The sequence below is a fragment of the Equus przewalskii genome, chromosome 2 (assembly GCF_037783145.1).
Source record: "Equus przewalskii isolate Varuska chromosome 2, EquPr2, whole genome shotgun sequence".
NCBI classification, from domain to species: domain Eukaryota; kingdom Metazoa; phylum Chordata; class Mammalia; order Perissodactyla; family Equidae; genus Equus; species Equus przewalskii.
In genome coordinates, this window is record NC_091832.1 from 38,974,429 (window position 1) to 38,991,418 (window position 16,990).

The window sequence follows — 16,990 nt, forward strand, 5'->3', positions numbered from 1 at the left end:
CGGAAACCAGACCATTTGCCAGCAGCCAGAACTGGCTTCTCAAATGTGTCATGTATGTGCTGCTCGCGTCCAGCTCCCCTTCAGCCAGGACCCTGACCTCCTGCGGCTGTCCCCGTGAGCCCATGGGACCTGGGCCTCCAGACACATCAGGGCTGTCATTCATTTCTCCATGAATATTTGTCGTGCTTCTGTCCACGCTCCGCAGAGACTGGCTCTCAGATCTTTGTCACTAACCATTGCACGGCTTCTCAAATCTCATATCAGGAGCTAGGGTCCCTTAACTGCAACCTCACCCTCTTGGGTCCAGAGCCCCTGCTTTAGGCTCAGAACTAGATTAGTCAGTGCACGTCCCTGGGTCAGAGCCTGGCCTTGGCGTGGTGTAAACCGAAGACGACTTGGCCATCTTAGTGGGAACCAGAGCAGACTGCGCTCTGTGAAAGCAAATTCAACTCCAGGTGCCGAGCACGTTGCCATGGACCTGGCAAAGCCTCTGCCTTTGTGGAATGAACATTCCAGAAGGCTCAGAAAAGCTTAGATTTGAGGATTATCCAGTCTACTCTTTTTCATTTTCAGATGGGAAACCATGGCTCAGGGAGACCAGGTGACTTGCCCAAAGCCACACAGCAAACTAGTGAAAAGCCAAGCAAAGAGCCGAGGCTCCATTCCCTGGCCGGTGCGCTTCCCTCATATCACACGGCCGTCCCTAGAGGGAGACGTCGCACAGCGGCTGAGAGCACAGGCTTCGGATTAGACCCACCGTGGTTTGAACCCTGCTCCTTTATGCACTAGCTGTGTGAGCCTGGGCAGATTGCTTGACCTCTCTGTGCTTCAGTTTGCTCATGTGTAAAATATGAACAATAATATCCCTAAGTCCATCGTGAGGGTCTAGGAGGTCACCCCTGTAATGTGTTCAGCAGAGTGCCCGGTGCACAGAAAGCCCGTGACAAATGCCAGCTGTTGTCAACACCTGTGTCGCCGCCCCAAGGACCCAGTTCCAGAGGCTCGCACTTTGCCACAGATGTGTCTCAACGTGGTGTCACTGCAGGCGCTTGGGACTGAGGGTGGGGGCCACTGGCTCCTCAGCTCTGCTCTGCCACTGATGTGCTGTGTGATCTGGGGGAATGCGTTAGTCTCCTGTTGCTGCTGTAACAAATCACCACCAAATTCGTGGCTTAAAATGACACCGATGTAGTTCTTACAGTTCTGGAGGTCAGAAGTCCAAAACGGGCTGAAATCAGGATGCCTGGTTTCCTTTGGCCTCTTCCGCCTTCTAGAGGCTGCCCACATTCCTTGGCTCGTGGCCCCCTGTCACTCTGACCTCCATTTCCATTGTCACATCTCCTCTCTGACTCTGACCCGCCTGCCTCCCTCTTGTAAGGACCCTGTGACCACATTGGGCCCGTCTGGATAATCCAGGATAATCTCCCCTTCTTAAGACCCTTGACTTAATCACATCTTCAAAGTCCCTTTGCTCTATAAGGTGACACACGCACAGGGTCCGGGGCTTCGGGTGTGGACGTCTCGGGGGCATCGTTCTGTCTACCACAGGGAAGTCACTTCACTTCTCTGGGCCTGTTTCCCCACCTGTGAAAGCAGAGGGTCAGATAAAGGGGAGGTCTTCTCCGCCTGCACAGGTCGTTTCTAATGAGCGCCCCCATTCCCCACAATGCCTCCCCCTGTGGTCACTTCCCAACAACCCAGAGCTCTGACCCTAGCGATGGCAGTTGCCACGGTGCCGGGACCCACTGCCAGGTGAAGGCGTCTGCTGCCGGGGGCCTGGATCCACTCTCAGCCCTCACTGTCCAAAGAAGCATCAATATAACAAAAAAACAGCCTGGCTCCTGACTTCCCAGGACGACGAATTGCTTCGTGGGTAAATGATTTGGGAGCTGTTTGGGGCATAGAGAGAACTTTATGGGCGGAAGGGGAAAAAGGCCAGCACTCGTGGGGAGATGTCCTGGGGCGATTGTCACAAGCAGCACAGATGGGGGAGCCCACCAGGGACTCGAGAGAGAGGTGGGCCTCGCATGGTAAGAGGGAAAGACAGACGGGGTCCAGAAGAAAGAGGAAAGTTGACACCGCTGAGCAGAGACGAGGGAGTGGGGACACATAAAGTCCAGTTTCATGGCTGGGATGAAATTGTCCACCGAGGAGAGGCCAAGTCAAGTTCTACAAATGGCCGGTCAATACTGAGGGCACCGCGGTATCATGGAGAGAGGGTGGGCTCTGGGGACAGCGGGCCTGCCTTTACCTCCAGACCTTCACAGACGAGTGGCATGACTTTGGGCCAGTTGCACAGCTTCTCTGAGCCCTGGTCTCTGCAGCTAAAAAATCCCCCACATCTGCACAGCTGTGTTGATAGCAGCGTTATTCAGTAGCCAAAAGGGGGAAGCAACTCAAGTATCCATTCATGGATGATGGATAAACAACATGTGGTCCATCCACACAATGGGGTATTATTCAGCCTTAAAAGGAAGGAAATTCTGCCACCCGCTACAACATGGATGAAACTTGAGGCCATTATGCTAAGTGAAATAAGCCAGTCACAAAAAGACAAAATGCTGTATGATCCCACTTATCTGAGGCCCCTTAGAGGAGCCAAATTCATAGAGACAGAGGACGATGGTGTGGCAGGGGCTGGAGGGAGGGCGGGTGGGATGGAGGGTTAGTGTTTAATGGGGACAGAGTCTCAGTTTTGCAGGATGCAAAGAGTTCTGGAGCTGGAGGGGGAGATGGCTGCACAACAACATCAATGTGCTTAATGCCACCGAACTGGACACTTGGGAATGGTTAGGATGGTCAATTTTATGGTATGTGTATTTTACCAGAATTAAAAGTTTTTTTAAAAAAATGAGACCAGGAAAAAAATACCCCAAAGCAGAGCATCTCGGACTCAGCACTGTTGACGTTAGGAGCTGGCTAATTCTTTGCCCTGGGGGCTGTCCTTTGCACTGTAGCATGGCGAGCAGCGTCCCTGTCTTCCTCCCACGAGATGCCGGTGGCACCTCACCCAGCTGTGACAACCAAAAGTATCTGCAGACATCACCAAGTGCCCGCTGAGGGACAAAGTCACCTCCAGTCGAGAACCACTGCTCTAAAGGGCTATTGTGAAAGAGGATCAATGACATGATGATGGCAAAGTACTTGCCATAGTTCCTGGTAAATACTAGTAGTTTCAGTAAATGTTACGTCCCTGTAGAATGTCATCTCAACAGTGTAATTGGGGACGGCCCTCTTAACATGCACGCCCCTCATCACCCCCGAGACACTCAACATATGGCTTCTTCCAGCTGGCCAGTGAGCCCACCATTAGAGATTAACTTGGGACAGTGGGTGCTCAGGAGGGCAGGTCAAGGCGGGGAGCCACAGTGGGTGTCTCTGAGCACTCCAAGGCAGCAGGGAGCACTGATCGCCGTGAGCACCGGGAGGGACCAGACTCACAGGGGCGGTCTTAGACTTCCTCACACAGGCCTGGCCAGAAGGTTCCCTCTAACCAGATCATTAATAATAACTAGATGCAGGTTGGTATCCCCAGCACTCGGCCCAGGGCCCAACTCAGAGCAAATGTCTGTTACTGATGATTGAGGTGGCACCGGTGGTGGTGGTAGAAATGGTGGAGGTGGGCATCATGGTGGAGATGGTGGACATGCGGGAGGTGGACGTCATGATGGAGGTGGTGGACATGGGAGAGGTGGACATCACAGTGGAGGTGGTGGACATGCGGGAGGTGGACGTCATGGTGGAGGTGGTGGACATGGGGGAGGTGGACTTCACAGTGGAGGTGGTGGACATGGCGGAGGTGGTGGAAGTAGCAATGGAGTGATGGTTGAGATGATGGCAGTGATGGTGATGGTGGGGGTGGCAATGGAAATGCATGCATGCCTCCTAGAGGATAAAAGTTTCAGCCCTCAGGGATCATCTCTGCTCATTTCTTACCGGAGGGAGGACAGGTTGGGAAAATCGCATCACGGGTCAGTCGATTTTCCATTCTTATGCGCAGGACTGATGTCAGCGTCCTAAGATTCAGGGGTGGGAGTCAGGCTGAAGTGTGGGCGAGCAGACACGAGTCGCAGCTCTGGTGCGGGACCCACTCTTCCGCGCCGCTCCTTCTCTAGGACGCGCTCTGTGGCACCAGGGCCAAGCAGGAGCCCTGGGCCCGATGCTCTGATGCATCTTTCTCTGGTGGCATCAGCCGAGCGCTTAGCTGGAAGATCTGCCCTGAGCCACGGAGGACAGCTGGGAGTTTGCCCCTGTGAGGCAGGGACGGGGGAGCAAAAGTCAGCAGCGTAGGAAACCGGAGCCTGTGTTCCCCGGCAGCCTGCCCCCAAGAAGCAGGAGCAAGCCTTGCAGCGCCATCCTCGACGCCCCCTCGGATGCCCCTCGTGGGTCTTCTTTGCAGCACCGAGCAGCTGCAGCAGTGGCCATGGTACCCGCATCGTCTCCAGGTGCTGATAGTGAACTAAGAACCCGGTGCCTGGAAAGAGCACTAAACAGGGAGTTCAGAGACCTGGATTCCCTCCAGACTCTGTGTGACCTTAGACAAGCTGCCTAACGTCTCTGGGCCTCCCGTCTGTAAATAAAGGGGAGAGGTGGCCGGGAGAGTGACTAACAGATGTCAGAGGGATCAACCACCCTCTCTCTCCGGTGCTCCTTGTCACTAGGGCCTTCTCACACCTTGATAAGACTTGCAAAGCTCTTGGCACAGGTCTCAGGCAGGCAGTTCACAGAAGAACAACTCCAAATGGCCAATGAGCACACCATACAATGTTCATCTCTACTGGCAATCGGAGAAATGGAAATTAAATCAACAATACGCTCTTTGATGGCTTGTCAGGTTGGCAAAGCTAAAAAGTGACAAAATCCATCGTGGGCACGAGTTCCAGGATTCTCACACGGTCCTCACCTTCTGGGAATGTGTCTTGGGGAAATAATTAAGAATGTGTACACGGGGGCTGGCCCCGTGGCCGAGTGGTTAAGTTCATGCGCTCCGCTGCAGGCGGCCCAGTGTTTCGTTGGTTCGAATCCTGGGCGCGGACATGGTGCTGCTCATCAAACCACACTGAGGCAGCGTCCCACATGCCACAACTAGAAGGACCCACAACAAAGAATATACAACTATGTACCGGGGGGCTTTGGGGAGAAAAAGGAAAAAATAAAATCTTTAAAAAAAAAAAGCGCCAAATGATTTAAAAAAAAAAAGAACATGTACACTGACGCTCATAGCAACTTTGCTTCTAATGAGAAAAAAACTGGAAACCTCCTGGGATTGGACAAGTAAATCGCTGCTCATTTACATAATAAAATATCCTCCCTTACAAGTGATATCTGATTGGCTAGAAAGATGTTCCCAGTATGGTGATCCAATGGAGTGGCAGAGTATATTTCTGCTTAGAGGATTTATATACACGTGCACGCAGAAAAATCCAGAAAGGTGTAAGCCAATGTGTTAAACATGCATTTATGGGCTCTTTTATCCTCCTCCTGTTTATTTCTATTGTTTCACTGCGTACACAGGCTTTGTATAATAAGTGGAGTTAGGTAAACAAAAATAGAGTTTTAATGACAAAGAGTGCTTAGCAGAGCCTGTCGCTGATCTGGGTTGGGCAGTTCCTGGGAGGCCAGATCAGGGGAAAGGCCCCAAGAGATCCTCTGGCTGCAGGCCTGTTTGCTGCAAGGGGTGAGAGATTAATCTCAATCTACCATCCGCTGTGTCACCATCTATTTCGGGAGAATGGGAGCCCTTCACCCTCTCCAGCTCAGGTGTCAGCTGCTGGGGAGAAGTCATCAGTCAAGGAGAGAGAGCCTGGAAGGGTGGCAGCAGGCCGGGAGCTGAGCCGCCCTGCACAAGGAAGGTGGCCCGTCTCTGCTCCATGTGCCCTGTGGAGAAGGAAGAGGTGTTGTAAAGGGAAGGAGCAGTGGTCCATTCTCCCTAAGCCAGAATGGAACCCACTTTGGTGGAAGGTGAATATGGCCTGGAGGAAGACCCAGATCAGGACAGAAGGAAGGAGCCCAGCTTCCCATCAGGTGTGCCCGTTCACGGAGTTGCCTCCCTAAGAGGGGAGGTGAGCTGTCCTAAATCGCTCCCACTCCCTTAAGCCCCTGGAACCGCCAGGCACATTTGTAGGACATCTGGGCAGAGTGAGATGGCGTGTGGCTGTGGGACAGGCAGACAGGACAAGTGTGCAGCTCGTCCTTGAACTGTTTTCCTATAATCCGTGGTTAGTTGGTCCTCTTGAGTGTAAACGACAGAAGCCAGCCCTGGCCAAGGGAAGCGAGGAAGGGACCACGGCAGGGAGGTCAGGGAATCTGCAGAAGTGAAGAGAAGGCTGAGGGCAGCAGGCTCCGGCAAGAATGAGGCCGCTCTGGGAGTCTAGAAAGCGGAATCCAATCAATGGGGCGATTCGTCCAGGGTGGGGTGCTGGACTGAGTTGGCTTCAGCCATCTTTTTGGTCCATCCCCTCAAGATCCAGTATATTGGGCCAGAGAGACTGGCCCAGGGTGGGTCATATGCTGACCCCCAGCCAGAGAAGGGTCAAGCATTTTAAGAAAGTCACACCAAGACAGACGTACCCCAGGGGTGAGAGGTGATTGCCCAAAGAGAAGTCTGAGAGTTGCCTCCAAAGAGGAGACATGGAGGGGAAGCCACAGGGCAGCGAATACTATTACCCCGGGGACACCTGTAGGGGGTCAAATGGGTCCTCCAAAAGGATGTGTCCAGGTCCCAACCCCTGGAACCTGTGAATGTGACCTTATCTGGAAAAAGAGGCTTTGCAGACGTAATTAAGGATCTAGAAATGAGATCATCCTGGATTTAGGATGGGCCCTAAATCCAAAATGACAAGAGAAAGACAGAGGGAGATTTGAAAGAGATGCAGAGCAGGAGGCCGTGTGAAGACAGAGGCAGAGACTGGAGCGATGCTGCCACAAGCCAAGGAGTGCCAGGAGCCGCCAGAACTGGAAGAGGCCAGGAAGGGCTCTCCCCTGGAGCCTTGAGAAGGAGCCCGGCCCTGCTGGCACTTTCGTTTCAGACTTCTGGCCTCCGGAACTGTGAGCGAATACATTTGTCTTAAGCAACCCAGTCTGTGGTCATTTGTCACGGCAGCCCTGGGAAACCAATAAACACCCACACCCTACAGCGTGACCTTCTGTGTTCTTTCCACTGAGTACTCTGGGCTTGGGCCACCGCTGGAGGTCTCATGGGTTCCAAACCGGGTTTACACATTTACTGTGCAGCTTTGGCGTAATTCTAGGACCTGCTGGGTCTTCATTGCCCCCACAATAACCTCTGCAAGCGTTTTTAAGGCAACAGGGTGATGGCTAACAGCACAGGGCCTGGAGTCAGAGTGCCTGGTTCCACGTCCTGGGTCCACCACTTCTTAGCTGGATAACCTTAAGCAGGTATCCTAACTGTTCAGTTTCCTATCTGCGAACCAGGGTCATCCCAGTACCAGCCGCAGAGTCTGCTCTGTGGAGTGAAGGAGTGTAGGCGATGCCCGGGAGGATTCCTGGCCCGTGGTAAGGCTACAAGGCGGGTTAGCCAATTTGCTAACATTCACTCAAAAATATTGTTTGAAAGTTCTCGGTACTGGAAGTAGAGCAGGAAACAAAACAGAAAGTCTGACCTTTGGGGAGGGGCAGGGAAGCAGGAAAGAAACAGATGAATACACGCATAATGAGTGATTTCGTGCTGAGTGTTATAGAGAAGAATAAAGCCAGCGGGGGATGGAGAATGATGGAGGCATGGGGAGGCCTCTCAGATAAAGTGACATGTGAGCACAGACCTTAAGAAAGGGAAGAATAGAGCCAGGCAGAGGGAACAGGTGCAAAGGTCCTGAGGTAGGCCCATGCTCCGGGTATTTGAGAAAGCAAGCAAAGTGGAGGGGAGGGGTTCTCGGGGAAGATAGCAAGGATTGTGGGTTTCACTTTGAGAAAAACAAGCAACCTTGGCAGGGAGGGGTGTTGAGCAGAGGAATGATGGGATGTAAGTTTTTCTGTAAAAGCCTCATTCTGTCTGCCGTAGGGAGAATTGGGCCGTCTGTGGGGTAGAAATGAGGCTCCAGCAGTTTTCTCAGTAACGAAGCTGACACTCTAACCTCTGTCCTCTGAATCCCATGCCTCCCCATCTTTCAGTCTAGACCAGGGCAGGAACCGTGTTATCTGTTGAACCCACCAGCTATTACTCTTGTGATTTCAGAAATCATCTGTAATAAATAGGAAGAGTTCTTCACATCTGGGGTGCACTTCGCTGAAGAAGGGAGAGAAATCACAAAAATTGACAGCTCCCAACATTGTTGCCACTAAGAATCTGTTGCATTCATGTTTACGGACCCCGAGTGTGAAAGATTTTGTCTACTCAACAGATTGCATGTTGAGTGGATGCCCTGTAGCTCATCGCAAATGGGGAGTCGTCTCTGATGGGCTTTTGACAAGCCAGTCCTGGCTTACAGACCCGCAGCCCACCTGAGGACCCGGCAGGAACTGCACGCAGGAGCCTTCTCACCTGGACGCTCCTGACTTGTTCTGGATTTTCTCGGTTTTTGCAATGTTCGTGTTCTGAGTGCCAGGCTCTGAGCTGGGAGCTGTGGGTGCAGACGTGGGAGACCCAGTCCCCCCTGTGGAAGAGCTGACCTTGTTGGAAGAGGTAGGGGGAGGCCAGGAAGGAGAGGCTCCACTCAGGGGCGGGGAAAACACAGGAAGCATTCAGGGCAGGCTTCCCAGAGGAGGCGTTTCCTGGGTCGCTTTGAACAGCAGGTGGCAGACTTCCTGTAAAGGGCCAGATAGTGACTATTTTAGGCCTGGTGCATCATGTAATCCTTTGCAACTACTCAAACCTGCCATTGCAGCACAGAAGCAGCCCTAGATAATGCGTCACTGATGGGCCTGGCTGTGTTCCAATAAGACTTCACTTACACAGACGAGCGGGAAGGGGAGGAAAGGGGGAGTCAGCCCTGGAGCTGTTGTTTTCCGACCTCTAGTCTTGAAGAATAAGGAAGCCCCGGGCACTTGTTCCCGTGGGAGGGAGCGTAGGGATGCGGATGGTACTCGCTCGTTTTGCCCAGGCACGCACAGGCCCGTCATGAAATGAGAGCAATGAGGGCTTTGCGGTAAGTTTTCTGAAGGCCAAATGTATTTACCGCTATTTAATCATATTGTGCCCTTCTTAGTTTTAATGGTGGACAAATGTTCTCTCTTTTATAAAACGATGATGGGGTGTGTGTGTGTGTGTGTGTGTGTGCTCGCGCTTAACGTCCTAACGGGGCAGAATTATAAACTGCAGTCCTATGTCCGTCTCCTCTATTTCTTTTTTAAAATTTTTTTATTAAGATTATGTAAAATTCAAAAGCCTGAGGACCACAGCTCCAGACTCCAGGCTCCCGAGAGATCTTCCACGTCCCGGCTGCCTCCAGGACACAGGACAGGCGGAAGCACACTGCCCCGGGGGACGCACACTCAAGTGCTTGGGGCCGGCCAGGTGACACGGATGAGTGAGCAGACCCACAGCAGGTGTCCTGTCTCATTACAGCAGCCTGACGATGGTCTCCATGTGACAGTGCTGCCCTCTCTCCTGAGTTAAATGTCTTTTCAGATTCTTAAAATAAAAGACCACCACCGCTGCCTTCACACGCAAAAACACATTGCAGCCTGAGTGTGGCTCGTGGCTGCCACTTTTGATCTCTTAATCCAAATTCTCCATTCCTGGCAGTGATTCTCCGGCTACTCACGGAGGGCGTCCCTTCTCGTCTGCATTTCAGAGCATCCACGGAGCCCTTCTCCTGACACGGGCCTCCAGAGGCTGTGCTGGCAACGGGACCTTCTGAGTCTGTCCAGCTCAGGGCCTGGGGACCAGGAGGGTAGCTGGAGGGTTCTACGGCATCTCTTTAAAAGACACTGTGCCTGGAAGGAACTTGTCCTGAGGCGTGGAGTTGGGGGGTGGGGGGGCCAGGGCAGCCTCGGGTCTCCCTGCCTGGGAGACTAGATGGGACAGTGTAGTGGCTGGGGTCAGTCTCAGCTCCATCATTTCCTGACTGTGCAGCCTTGGGCAAGTCATTTGGCGTCTCTGTGCCTCAGTCTGATCCTCTGTAAAATGGGATAATTATAGTAGGCTCCTCATAGGGTTGGCCTGAGGATTAAACGGGCTAATATGTGTGAAGCCCTAAGAGTGGCGCCCGCCGGCACACACAAAGAGCCGCGTAATTCCTGGCTTTCGTTGGCTATTCTTAACTCAGACAGCTGGGGAGATGGGGCTCAGGAAAGGAGGGAGAACATTCCAGTCAAGTGGGGACATCACGGGCGCCCCGTCCTCACCTCCCCGTGCCCATCCTTCCTCCCCCTGCCACCGCTGGCCTGCTCCTGGGCTCCTCCTCTCTCCTCTCAGCTCCCCTGGGCTTTCTCTGGACTTTTCTTATGCAACTTCTCACTTCTTAAAATATCGTTGTTTGTGTTTGTGTCCTGATGCTGCTCCTCTTGGACCTAAGTTCCTCGAGGCCAGGACTGCGTCTTTCTCTCCCTTTTTCTCTTCCTTCCTTCCTTCCTTCCTTTTCTCTCTCTCTCTCTTTTTGTCTCTACCATAAAGCCCTTCCTCTGTTTTGTTTAACGCGTGAGTCAAAAAGAGCTGTTTCACAACTAGAAGTCTGTTCAGAACCTACGAGCAGCCCTGCCTTCGAAGGTACCTACCCAGGCAAGTGTTCTAGTCTGAAGCCGTGGTTCTCAACCGGGGGCTCTGTCTCCTTCCCTGCCCCGCCTCCCGGGACCTGTGGCACTGTCTGGAGACATTTCTGATGTCACACTGGGTGGGGGTCCTGCCGGCATCTCGTGGGTAAAGGCAGGGATGCTGATCAACAGCCAGCTGTGCACAGGACAGCCCCCACATCAAGCAGTTATCTGACCCCAAATGTCAACAGTGCCGAGGTTGAGAAACTCCGATCTAAAGGAAGATGCTGCAGGAGAGAAGAGGGGACCCCAAAGTCAGAGGACCCCAACTCCAGGATTCTGCTGTTGGCCTTGTGTGTATCTTTAGAGCGCTCTGGTCGCAATGCCCTGCCTCCCTCTGCTGGCCCTCTCCCTGGCTGACTCTCTTTGTCCAGCTCTTCTTATTTCTCTGCCCTTTGTGAGCAACGAAAACCCATTAAGTCAGCGCGTCTTATCGTGATAGCTCCATCGAGCATGGTTCCAGAGTCGCCCACCCCTGGTGGGCTGGTGTGTGGCTTTTTTCAAAAAGGCCCGTTTCCTCTAGCCACAGAGAAATGTGAGATGACATTTTCTAAAAGCGTCGCTTTGTAAAAATGCCAAGCCTAATCTCAAGGCACAAAGAGCATTGTAGAAATCAGAATCGACTCAAGGAGCCACGGCCAGCAAAGGTTGGGTTTGAACAGCAGGCCCTGTAGGCTTGTGTCGTTTTATTGTGGTTGTTTCCAGTTAGTACAGCTCACCGAGGAAAAAGACTTCTAGGAAGTTTCTCTAGGTCCTGATGGCCTGTTATGGGTTGGAGGATTGCAAATATTATCTGGGATTTAGGAACTGCCTGTCATTCATGTAGTGCGTTGGTGTCCGTCCTGTTTATTTTCATAACATCTGTGGCTGGTGGGGGGAAGGATGTTAAAGACAGGCAGGTCAATTGATTTTTCCACTTTTCCATTGAAGAAAACACAGTGTCTGCAAGGGAACCAGAATATAAGTCTATCTTAAAGTTCTCCTGTTCTGTTGAAATGCATTTAAAACGCTCAGAAGTTTGGCTTCTTTAAGAAAAAGAAAGTCAAAAACCCCATAGTCAAGTGTAAACTGGGGAAACCTGCAGAGCAGTGGTCCAGCTGATTCCTCGGGTCTATAAGTGGGTACTGACTTAGGGACGGGGGAATGTGAGTCTGGTTGCTAGGCAACGGTTCCCATGGGGAGGAGAGCATCAGTGGGTTGTCTGTAGACTATATAAAGGATGGGCCAGGACAGAAGGAAGGAGGAAGCTTCTGGTTCTGAGCTGGAGAAGGAAATATAGACAAAGGCGCAAGGGGTGGTGGCCCAAAGGGTGGTGGCAGGGTTGCACAGCAACCTCCTAGCAGGACTGCTCTTTGCGGGATAGAAGCCACTGATCAGCAAAGTGTGAAGAAATCCTCCTGGGTTTCAGATAATTCTGGAGGTGGGTTGAGGGCCAGCTTTTTGAAATCATTAAAGCACTAAAAAAGAACAATTGAAGGTTTTGCTGAGAGTTGGAAGGAGGCCAAAGGCAAGCAGAGATTGAAGGCTATTGAGCTTAATGTCAAAATGGCGTCTTTACAGCTCTGTGAAGCTGTGTTGCCAAAGGCAAGCTGCATGGACTCTCTGTGCTTCAGCTTTCTCCACCACAAATGGGCAAAATAATAGCACTAATAGTAATAATCGTAATAGTACCTGCCTCAGAAGGCTGTTGTGGGAATTGAGTTAACATGTGCTTAGCTCTTAGAACAGTGTTTGCACATACGTAGTAAGTGCAACGAGAGTGTTAGTCACTACTGTTTTGTTTTTCTCTCTTCTTCCAGATCAGAAGCAGATCTGAGCTCTTTATGCATTTGAATATCATGCATTTTCTTGTGTCTGAAGTTTGTAAAATCGAGGCAGTAACTTGATTTGGTCTATCGTTCATATTGTGTGTCAGTCAGGATGTGTAGATTGTGCTTGGTAATAAACGGTCTTTTGTGGGTTAACACTAACACAAGCCTACAACTTGTTCATGTCCAACGAGGGTTTGTATTAGTCAGCTCAGGCTGCCATAAAAAAATACCGCAGGCTGGATGGCTGAACAGCAGACGTTTATTTCTCACAGTCTGGAGACTGGAAGGTCCAAGATCAAGGACTGGGAGGGTTGGCTTCTGGTGAGACCTCTTCCCGGCTTGCAGACGGCCACCTTCTCTCTGTGTCCCCACAGGGCCTTTCCCCTGTGCACCCACTCCTGGTGTCTCCTCCTCTTCTTATAAGGACACCCGTCCTATCAGATCAGGGTCCCACCCTCTGACCCCGTCTAACCTGAGTCACCTCCCTCAAGCCCCTGTCTTCCAGCACAGTCATATTGGACGTTGAGCTTCAACACGGATTTGGGCGTCTGCAGGGGGACACAACCGAGTCCATAACAGGGTTGGTGGTGGAGGTGGGGCCTCTCTTCATGATGGGCACTCGGAGCCCCTGGCTGTCAGGCGCTGCCTCTCCCCACGTGCCCGTCTCTCCACCTTGGCTGGTCCTAAATTCCCCTTGGCTCTCGCTGTTGCCCTGGCTACGCCGTGTCCCCAAACGCTGAGCTCTTTCCAACTCTCTCTCTTCTCTGCCTGGACTGCTCGTCCGCGGCTGCCTACAGCTCAGCCTTCAGATCCGAGCTGAAGCCATACCTCCTGACCACCCTGGACGCTCCATCATTTCACCCTGACGTTTCGTCTTCAACATTCTACGTATTTCTTGATCCGCTCATTTATTGTCTAAAAAGTACGCTGCACTGGGGCAAGGCCTTGCTTTGTTCGTGCTGTATCCCCAGGGCCGCAGATAATAGATACTCATCAAACATCTGTTGAATGCGCGAATGAGGGTCTGTCTCTCCAACTGGAATTTGCACTCACCGTGGGTGGGGCCTTTTTGCTTTGCTCCTCACCGGTCCCTTGACCCAGGCTAAGTACTCAGTAAATGCGTGTTGAATGAATAAGTGAGTGCATGGAGAGCCATCCTCAAGTTGCTCAGTTTCTCTTGCCTCGGACAAGTCTTCCCTTGGGCTCACTAAGTCAATGGAGGGTGTAGAGCTCGCCCATCTGCAGTGCTTGCAGCCGCCCCTTGCTTCACCGAGTGGCAGATGGGGCACCCCGGAGGAACCACGTTCCGATAAGGGAGCGGTCATCCGGTCTCTCTAAAATGGTATAAACCCATCACACTAGGAATGTGTCCCTCACCACCAGGTGACTGACAGCTTCTGTCACTGCCACCACTCCACTCGGTGGCAGCCACGGGAAGATGGCGTCACTTCCTGTGTCCCTGGCTCTACTCTTCCTGGCTTTCCTCCCAGCCTCACATACCCTTGGCTAAAGGCCAGGCCTCTGGAGCCGGATTGCTGCAGTTGGAGTCCAGACTCAGCCACTTACTGGCTGTGCAGCTTTGGGCAAGTTACTTCACCTCTCTGAGTCTGTGTGAAATGGGGATGACATTAGGACCTACCTCGTGGAATTGTTATGAGGACTAAAGGAATTGTTATGTGTGAAGTGCTTAGAACAGTGCCTGGCCTGTGGTAAGTTCTGGATAGCATTTATTATTGTCATAAAGCACTTTTTCAACATGTACTCGGATGTGACAGTTTTCTAGACAAAAGATTTGACACTTGTTTTTAAATTAGCCAAACACTCTTGCAGTGAAATCTTAAAGAGAACTCCAATATACAAAACCAAGTTTACGAGGGCACCTTTGGTCATAGCAGGGGTGAACGTTCCAGAAGCTCTCAGCCCTCAGACAACCAGAAGATAATGCTCCTCGGGTGTGCCTCCTGGAGCTATAGCACCAGAGTCACCTGGTTATTAAAAATGCTTTTTAAAAATGCAGAGTTTGGGGTCCCCCCCAAGACCTGCTGAATCTGAGTCTCCAGGGGTGGTGCCTGGGAATCCGCATTTTCATACAGTCTGCGGCTGGTTCTGAAGCACCCGGGGGCTCCATGTGAGCTTCGGTGACTACCGTTTGAGGGCCACCTTCAGACAGAGCCTTATTCTCCCCGCTCCTGTCAAGGGAAGGCCCTTCGAGGGGAGTGGAGTTTCCACAAGGCTGTGCTGATCCTCTGGACGGCGTCGTCCTGAGGGCGATGAGGAGGAGGATGGCGTCCAAGTTAGGAAACAGTGTGAGCAACTGCAGGGCCATCCATTGGCGCTGCCCCATCCCGCTGCATCTCCCCCGCGCCCCCGCTCAAGGCTGGGTCTTCCCCAGGCCTGGATTAAGGTCCACCAAGCTTCCAAACCCAAAAAAAGACCATGATACCCTTCTGTCACCACCCTGAGCGATTCAAAATCAGAGCACCGTGCCTTAAAGTTGATCAAGGGAGACCAGCATTCTGAATTCTCCCGTGGGGATGACTCTGAGACTTTAAATCAACTGTTTTCCCGTTTGGGGGCTGCTCCCGCTCCGCTGTGCGTCAGCACTTGCCTTGCGAGCTTGTGGGCCACCCTGTGCGGCAGCCTAACCCTCTCTCTCGCCCTGCCCACCTTCTCTGCAGGCCTCGACGAGATCCAGTGCTCCCTGCCCGTGGAGAACAGGAGGGTATTCCTGCACGAGCTGTCGGAGGCCAGCTTCAGCGAGTGCAAGTTCAGCCTCTCACTCACAGACCTGTTCATCATCATCTTCTCCGGCGTGGCCGTGTCCATCGCTGCCATCATCTCCAGCTTCTTTCTGGCCACCGTGGTGCAATGCTTCCAGAGGTGCACCCCCAACAAAGACCCCGAGGACGAAGAGGACGACGAGGAGGACTGAGCCGCCCCCTCCCATTCCTCGCTTTCCAGAACCCAAGCCATCGGCTCCCCTCCAAGAAGAGAGGGACGTACTGAGAGGGGAGAAGAACCGGCCACCCACAGTGCCCAGAGCACAGAGCCGCACCTGCTCCATGCCCTGCACCCCGGGCGTGCCTGCTGGGAGCTCCGATCTCAGAGTTTGGAATCCAGAGTGGAGCGGCCCAGGAAGGATCCCTGGAGGAGAGCCGGCTCTCGGCGGGAGGGGTGTGTGGGGAGAAGATGGCTGAGTCCCGCTTCCTAGCCGACAGGTGAAAACCAGCCCAGGGCACGTGCAGACCTCAGCTCGCCCACAAAGATGATTTTGTGCCGTCCGTTCTCTGACCTGTTCTGGGAGACCTGGCAGCATCTCCTTCCTGCCAAGTGGCAGCAGCTCAGACAGCGGGGACTCGAGTGCGGGTCCTCCTCCCTGGAAGCAGGACTTCTGCTCCTCTGGAACAGGCTTCCGCAACCTTGGGATGTTACGCAAAGAACAAACCCACGTCTGGCTAAAACGGCGCCGAGGAAGAAGCTAAGAAGTGGCCGAAGGACGTTTGCTGTTACATGTTGGTGACAGAGTTGGGAAAACATTCGTTGACAGAACTCAAACCCTGATCCTTCTCCTAATGGTGGCAACTCGTGGAGGAAGGAGGGGCGTTCTGTACAATCCCGATGCCGTCTGCTCTTCCCTCTGAGGGACAACCAAGTCACTTCCCCTCCCGTCCCGCAGCCCCTCACCTCCCACCCGTTCAGAGTCCCTCCTCAGCGACATGAGGCCTGCTGTTCCCTGTGCTGGCACCATTCCAGACGTGTCGTCTCCAGAACTTGCAGGAAACTTTCCTGGAGGCCAGGATTCCAAAAAGCAGGTTGCGTCGGCCCACCAAAATGTTAAAAAAAGAAAACATACGAACTAGGACTTGGCCTCAGAGAACCCTCCATCGGCGGCCTCGGGGGCTGTGTGACATTTCTTTGGCGCACAGGCTGTGACAGGCAGTGTTTTCCAGGCTGTGGAATGCAGCTCTTTGGTTCAGAGACAATGTGAGACAAACAGTGTCGTGCACCCAGCGGGTTTATGCAAGATGGCAGGAGTTAGCCGCGTTGGACCTCGCTGGGGACTGATGCCTAGACCAGGGGCTTGGGGGAGGCTCCTGGGATATTTCCGGGAATCAACTCTCCATCATTTCTCGTAATACATCCCTTATGTTTCCTTCCTTCTTTGCTCCCTTCCATCTTTGCTTCCAGAAGGGTTATCTGAGTGCTTGCTAAGTGTCAGGCACTGGTCCAGACGCTGCAGATATGCACTGAATAAGACAGGCAGGGCCTCTGCTCGCCTGGGGCTCGTCTTCTTATGGGGGGAACATAAAACAGACAAGTGAACAAATCCCATCACAGGTAGTGATAAGCACCATGAAGGAAATAAATGAGGTCCTGTGACCCAGAGTAACTGGTCGGAGCCACTCCAGAGTGGGTAGTTGGGTGTATTGGCCAGAGTTCTCTAGAGAAACAAAACCAGTAGGAGATAT

The 16,990-nt window shown here is 52.6% G+C and overlaps 1 protein-coding gene across 1 annotated transcript in view; it reads left to right on the plus strand.

The window, feature by feature from the left end:
• Nucleotides 1–16,678, plus strand: part of LRRC38 (leucine rich repeat containing 38) — a 32,883-nt gene extending 16,205 nt beyond the window's left edge. Inside the window, exon 2 of the mRNA XM_008507211.2 lies at nucleotides 15,200–16,678. Coding sequence (XP_008505433.2) covers nucleotides 15,200–15,453 — 254 coding nt within the window. The 3' untranslated portion in view covers nucleotides 15,454–16,678. The remainder of the gene's footprint in view (nucleotides 1–15,199) is intronic.
• Nucleotides 16,679–16,990: the final 312 nt, after the last annotated feature.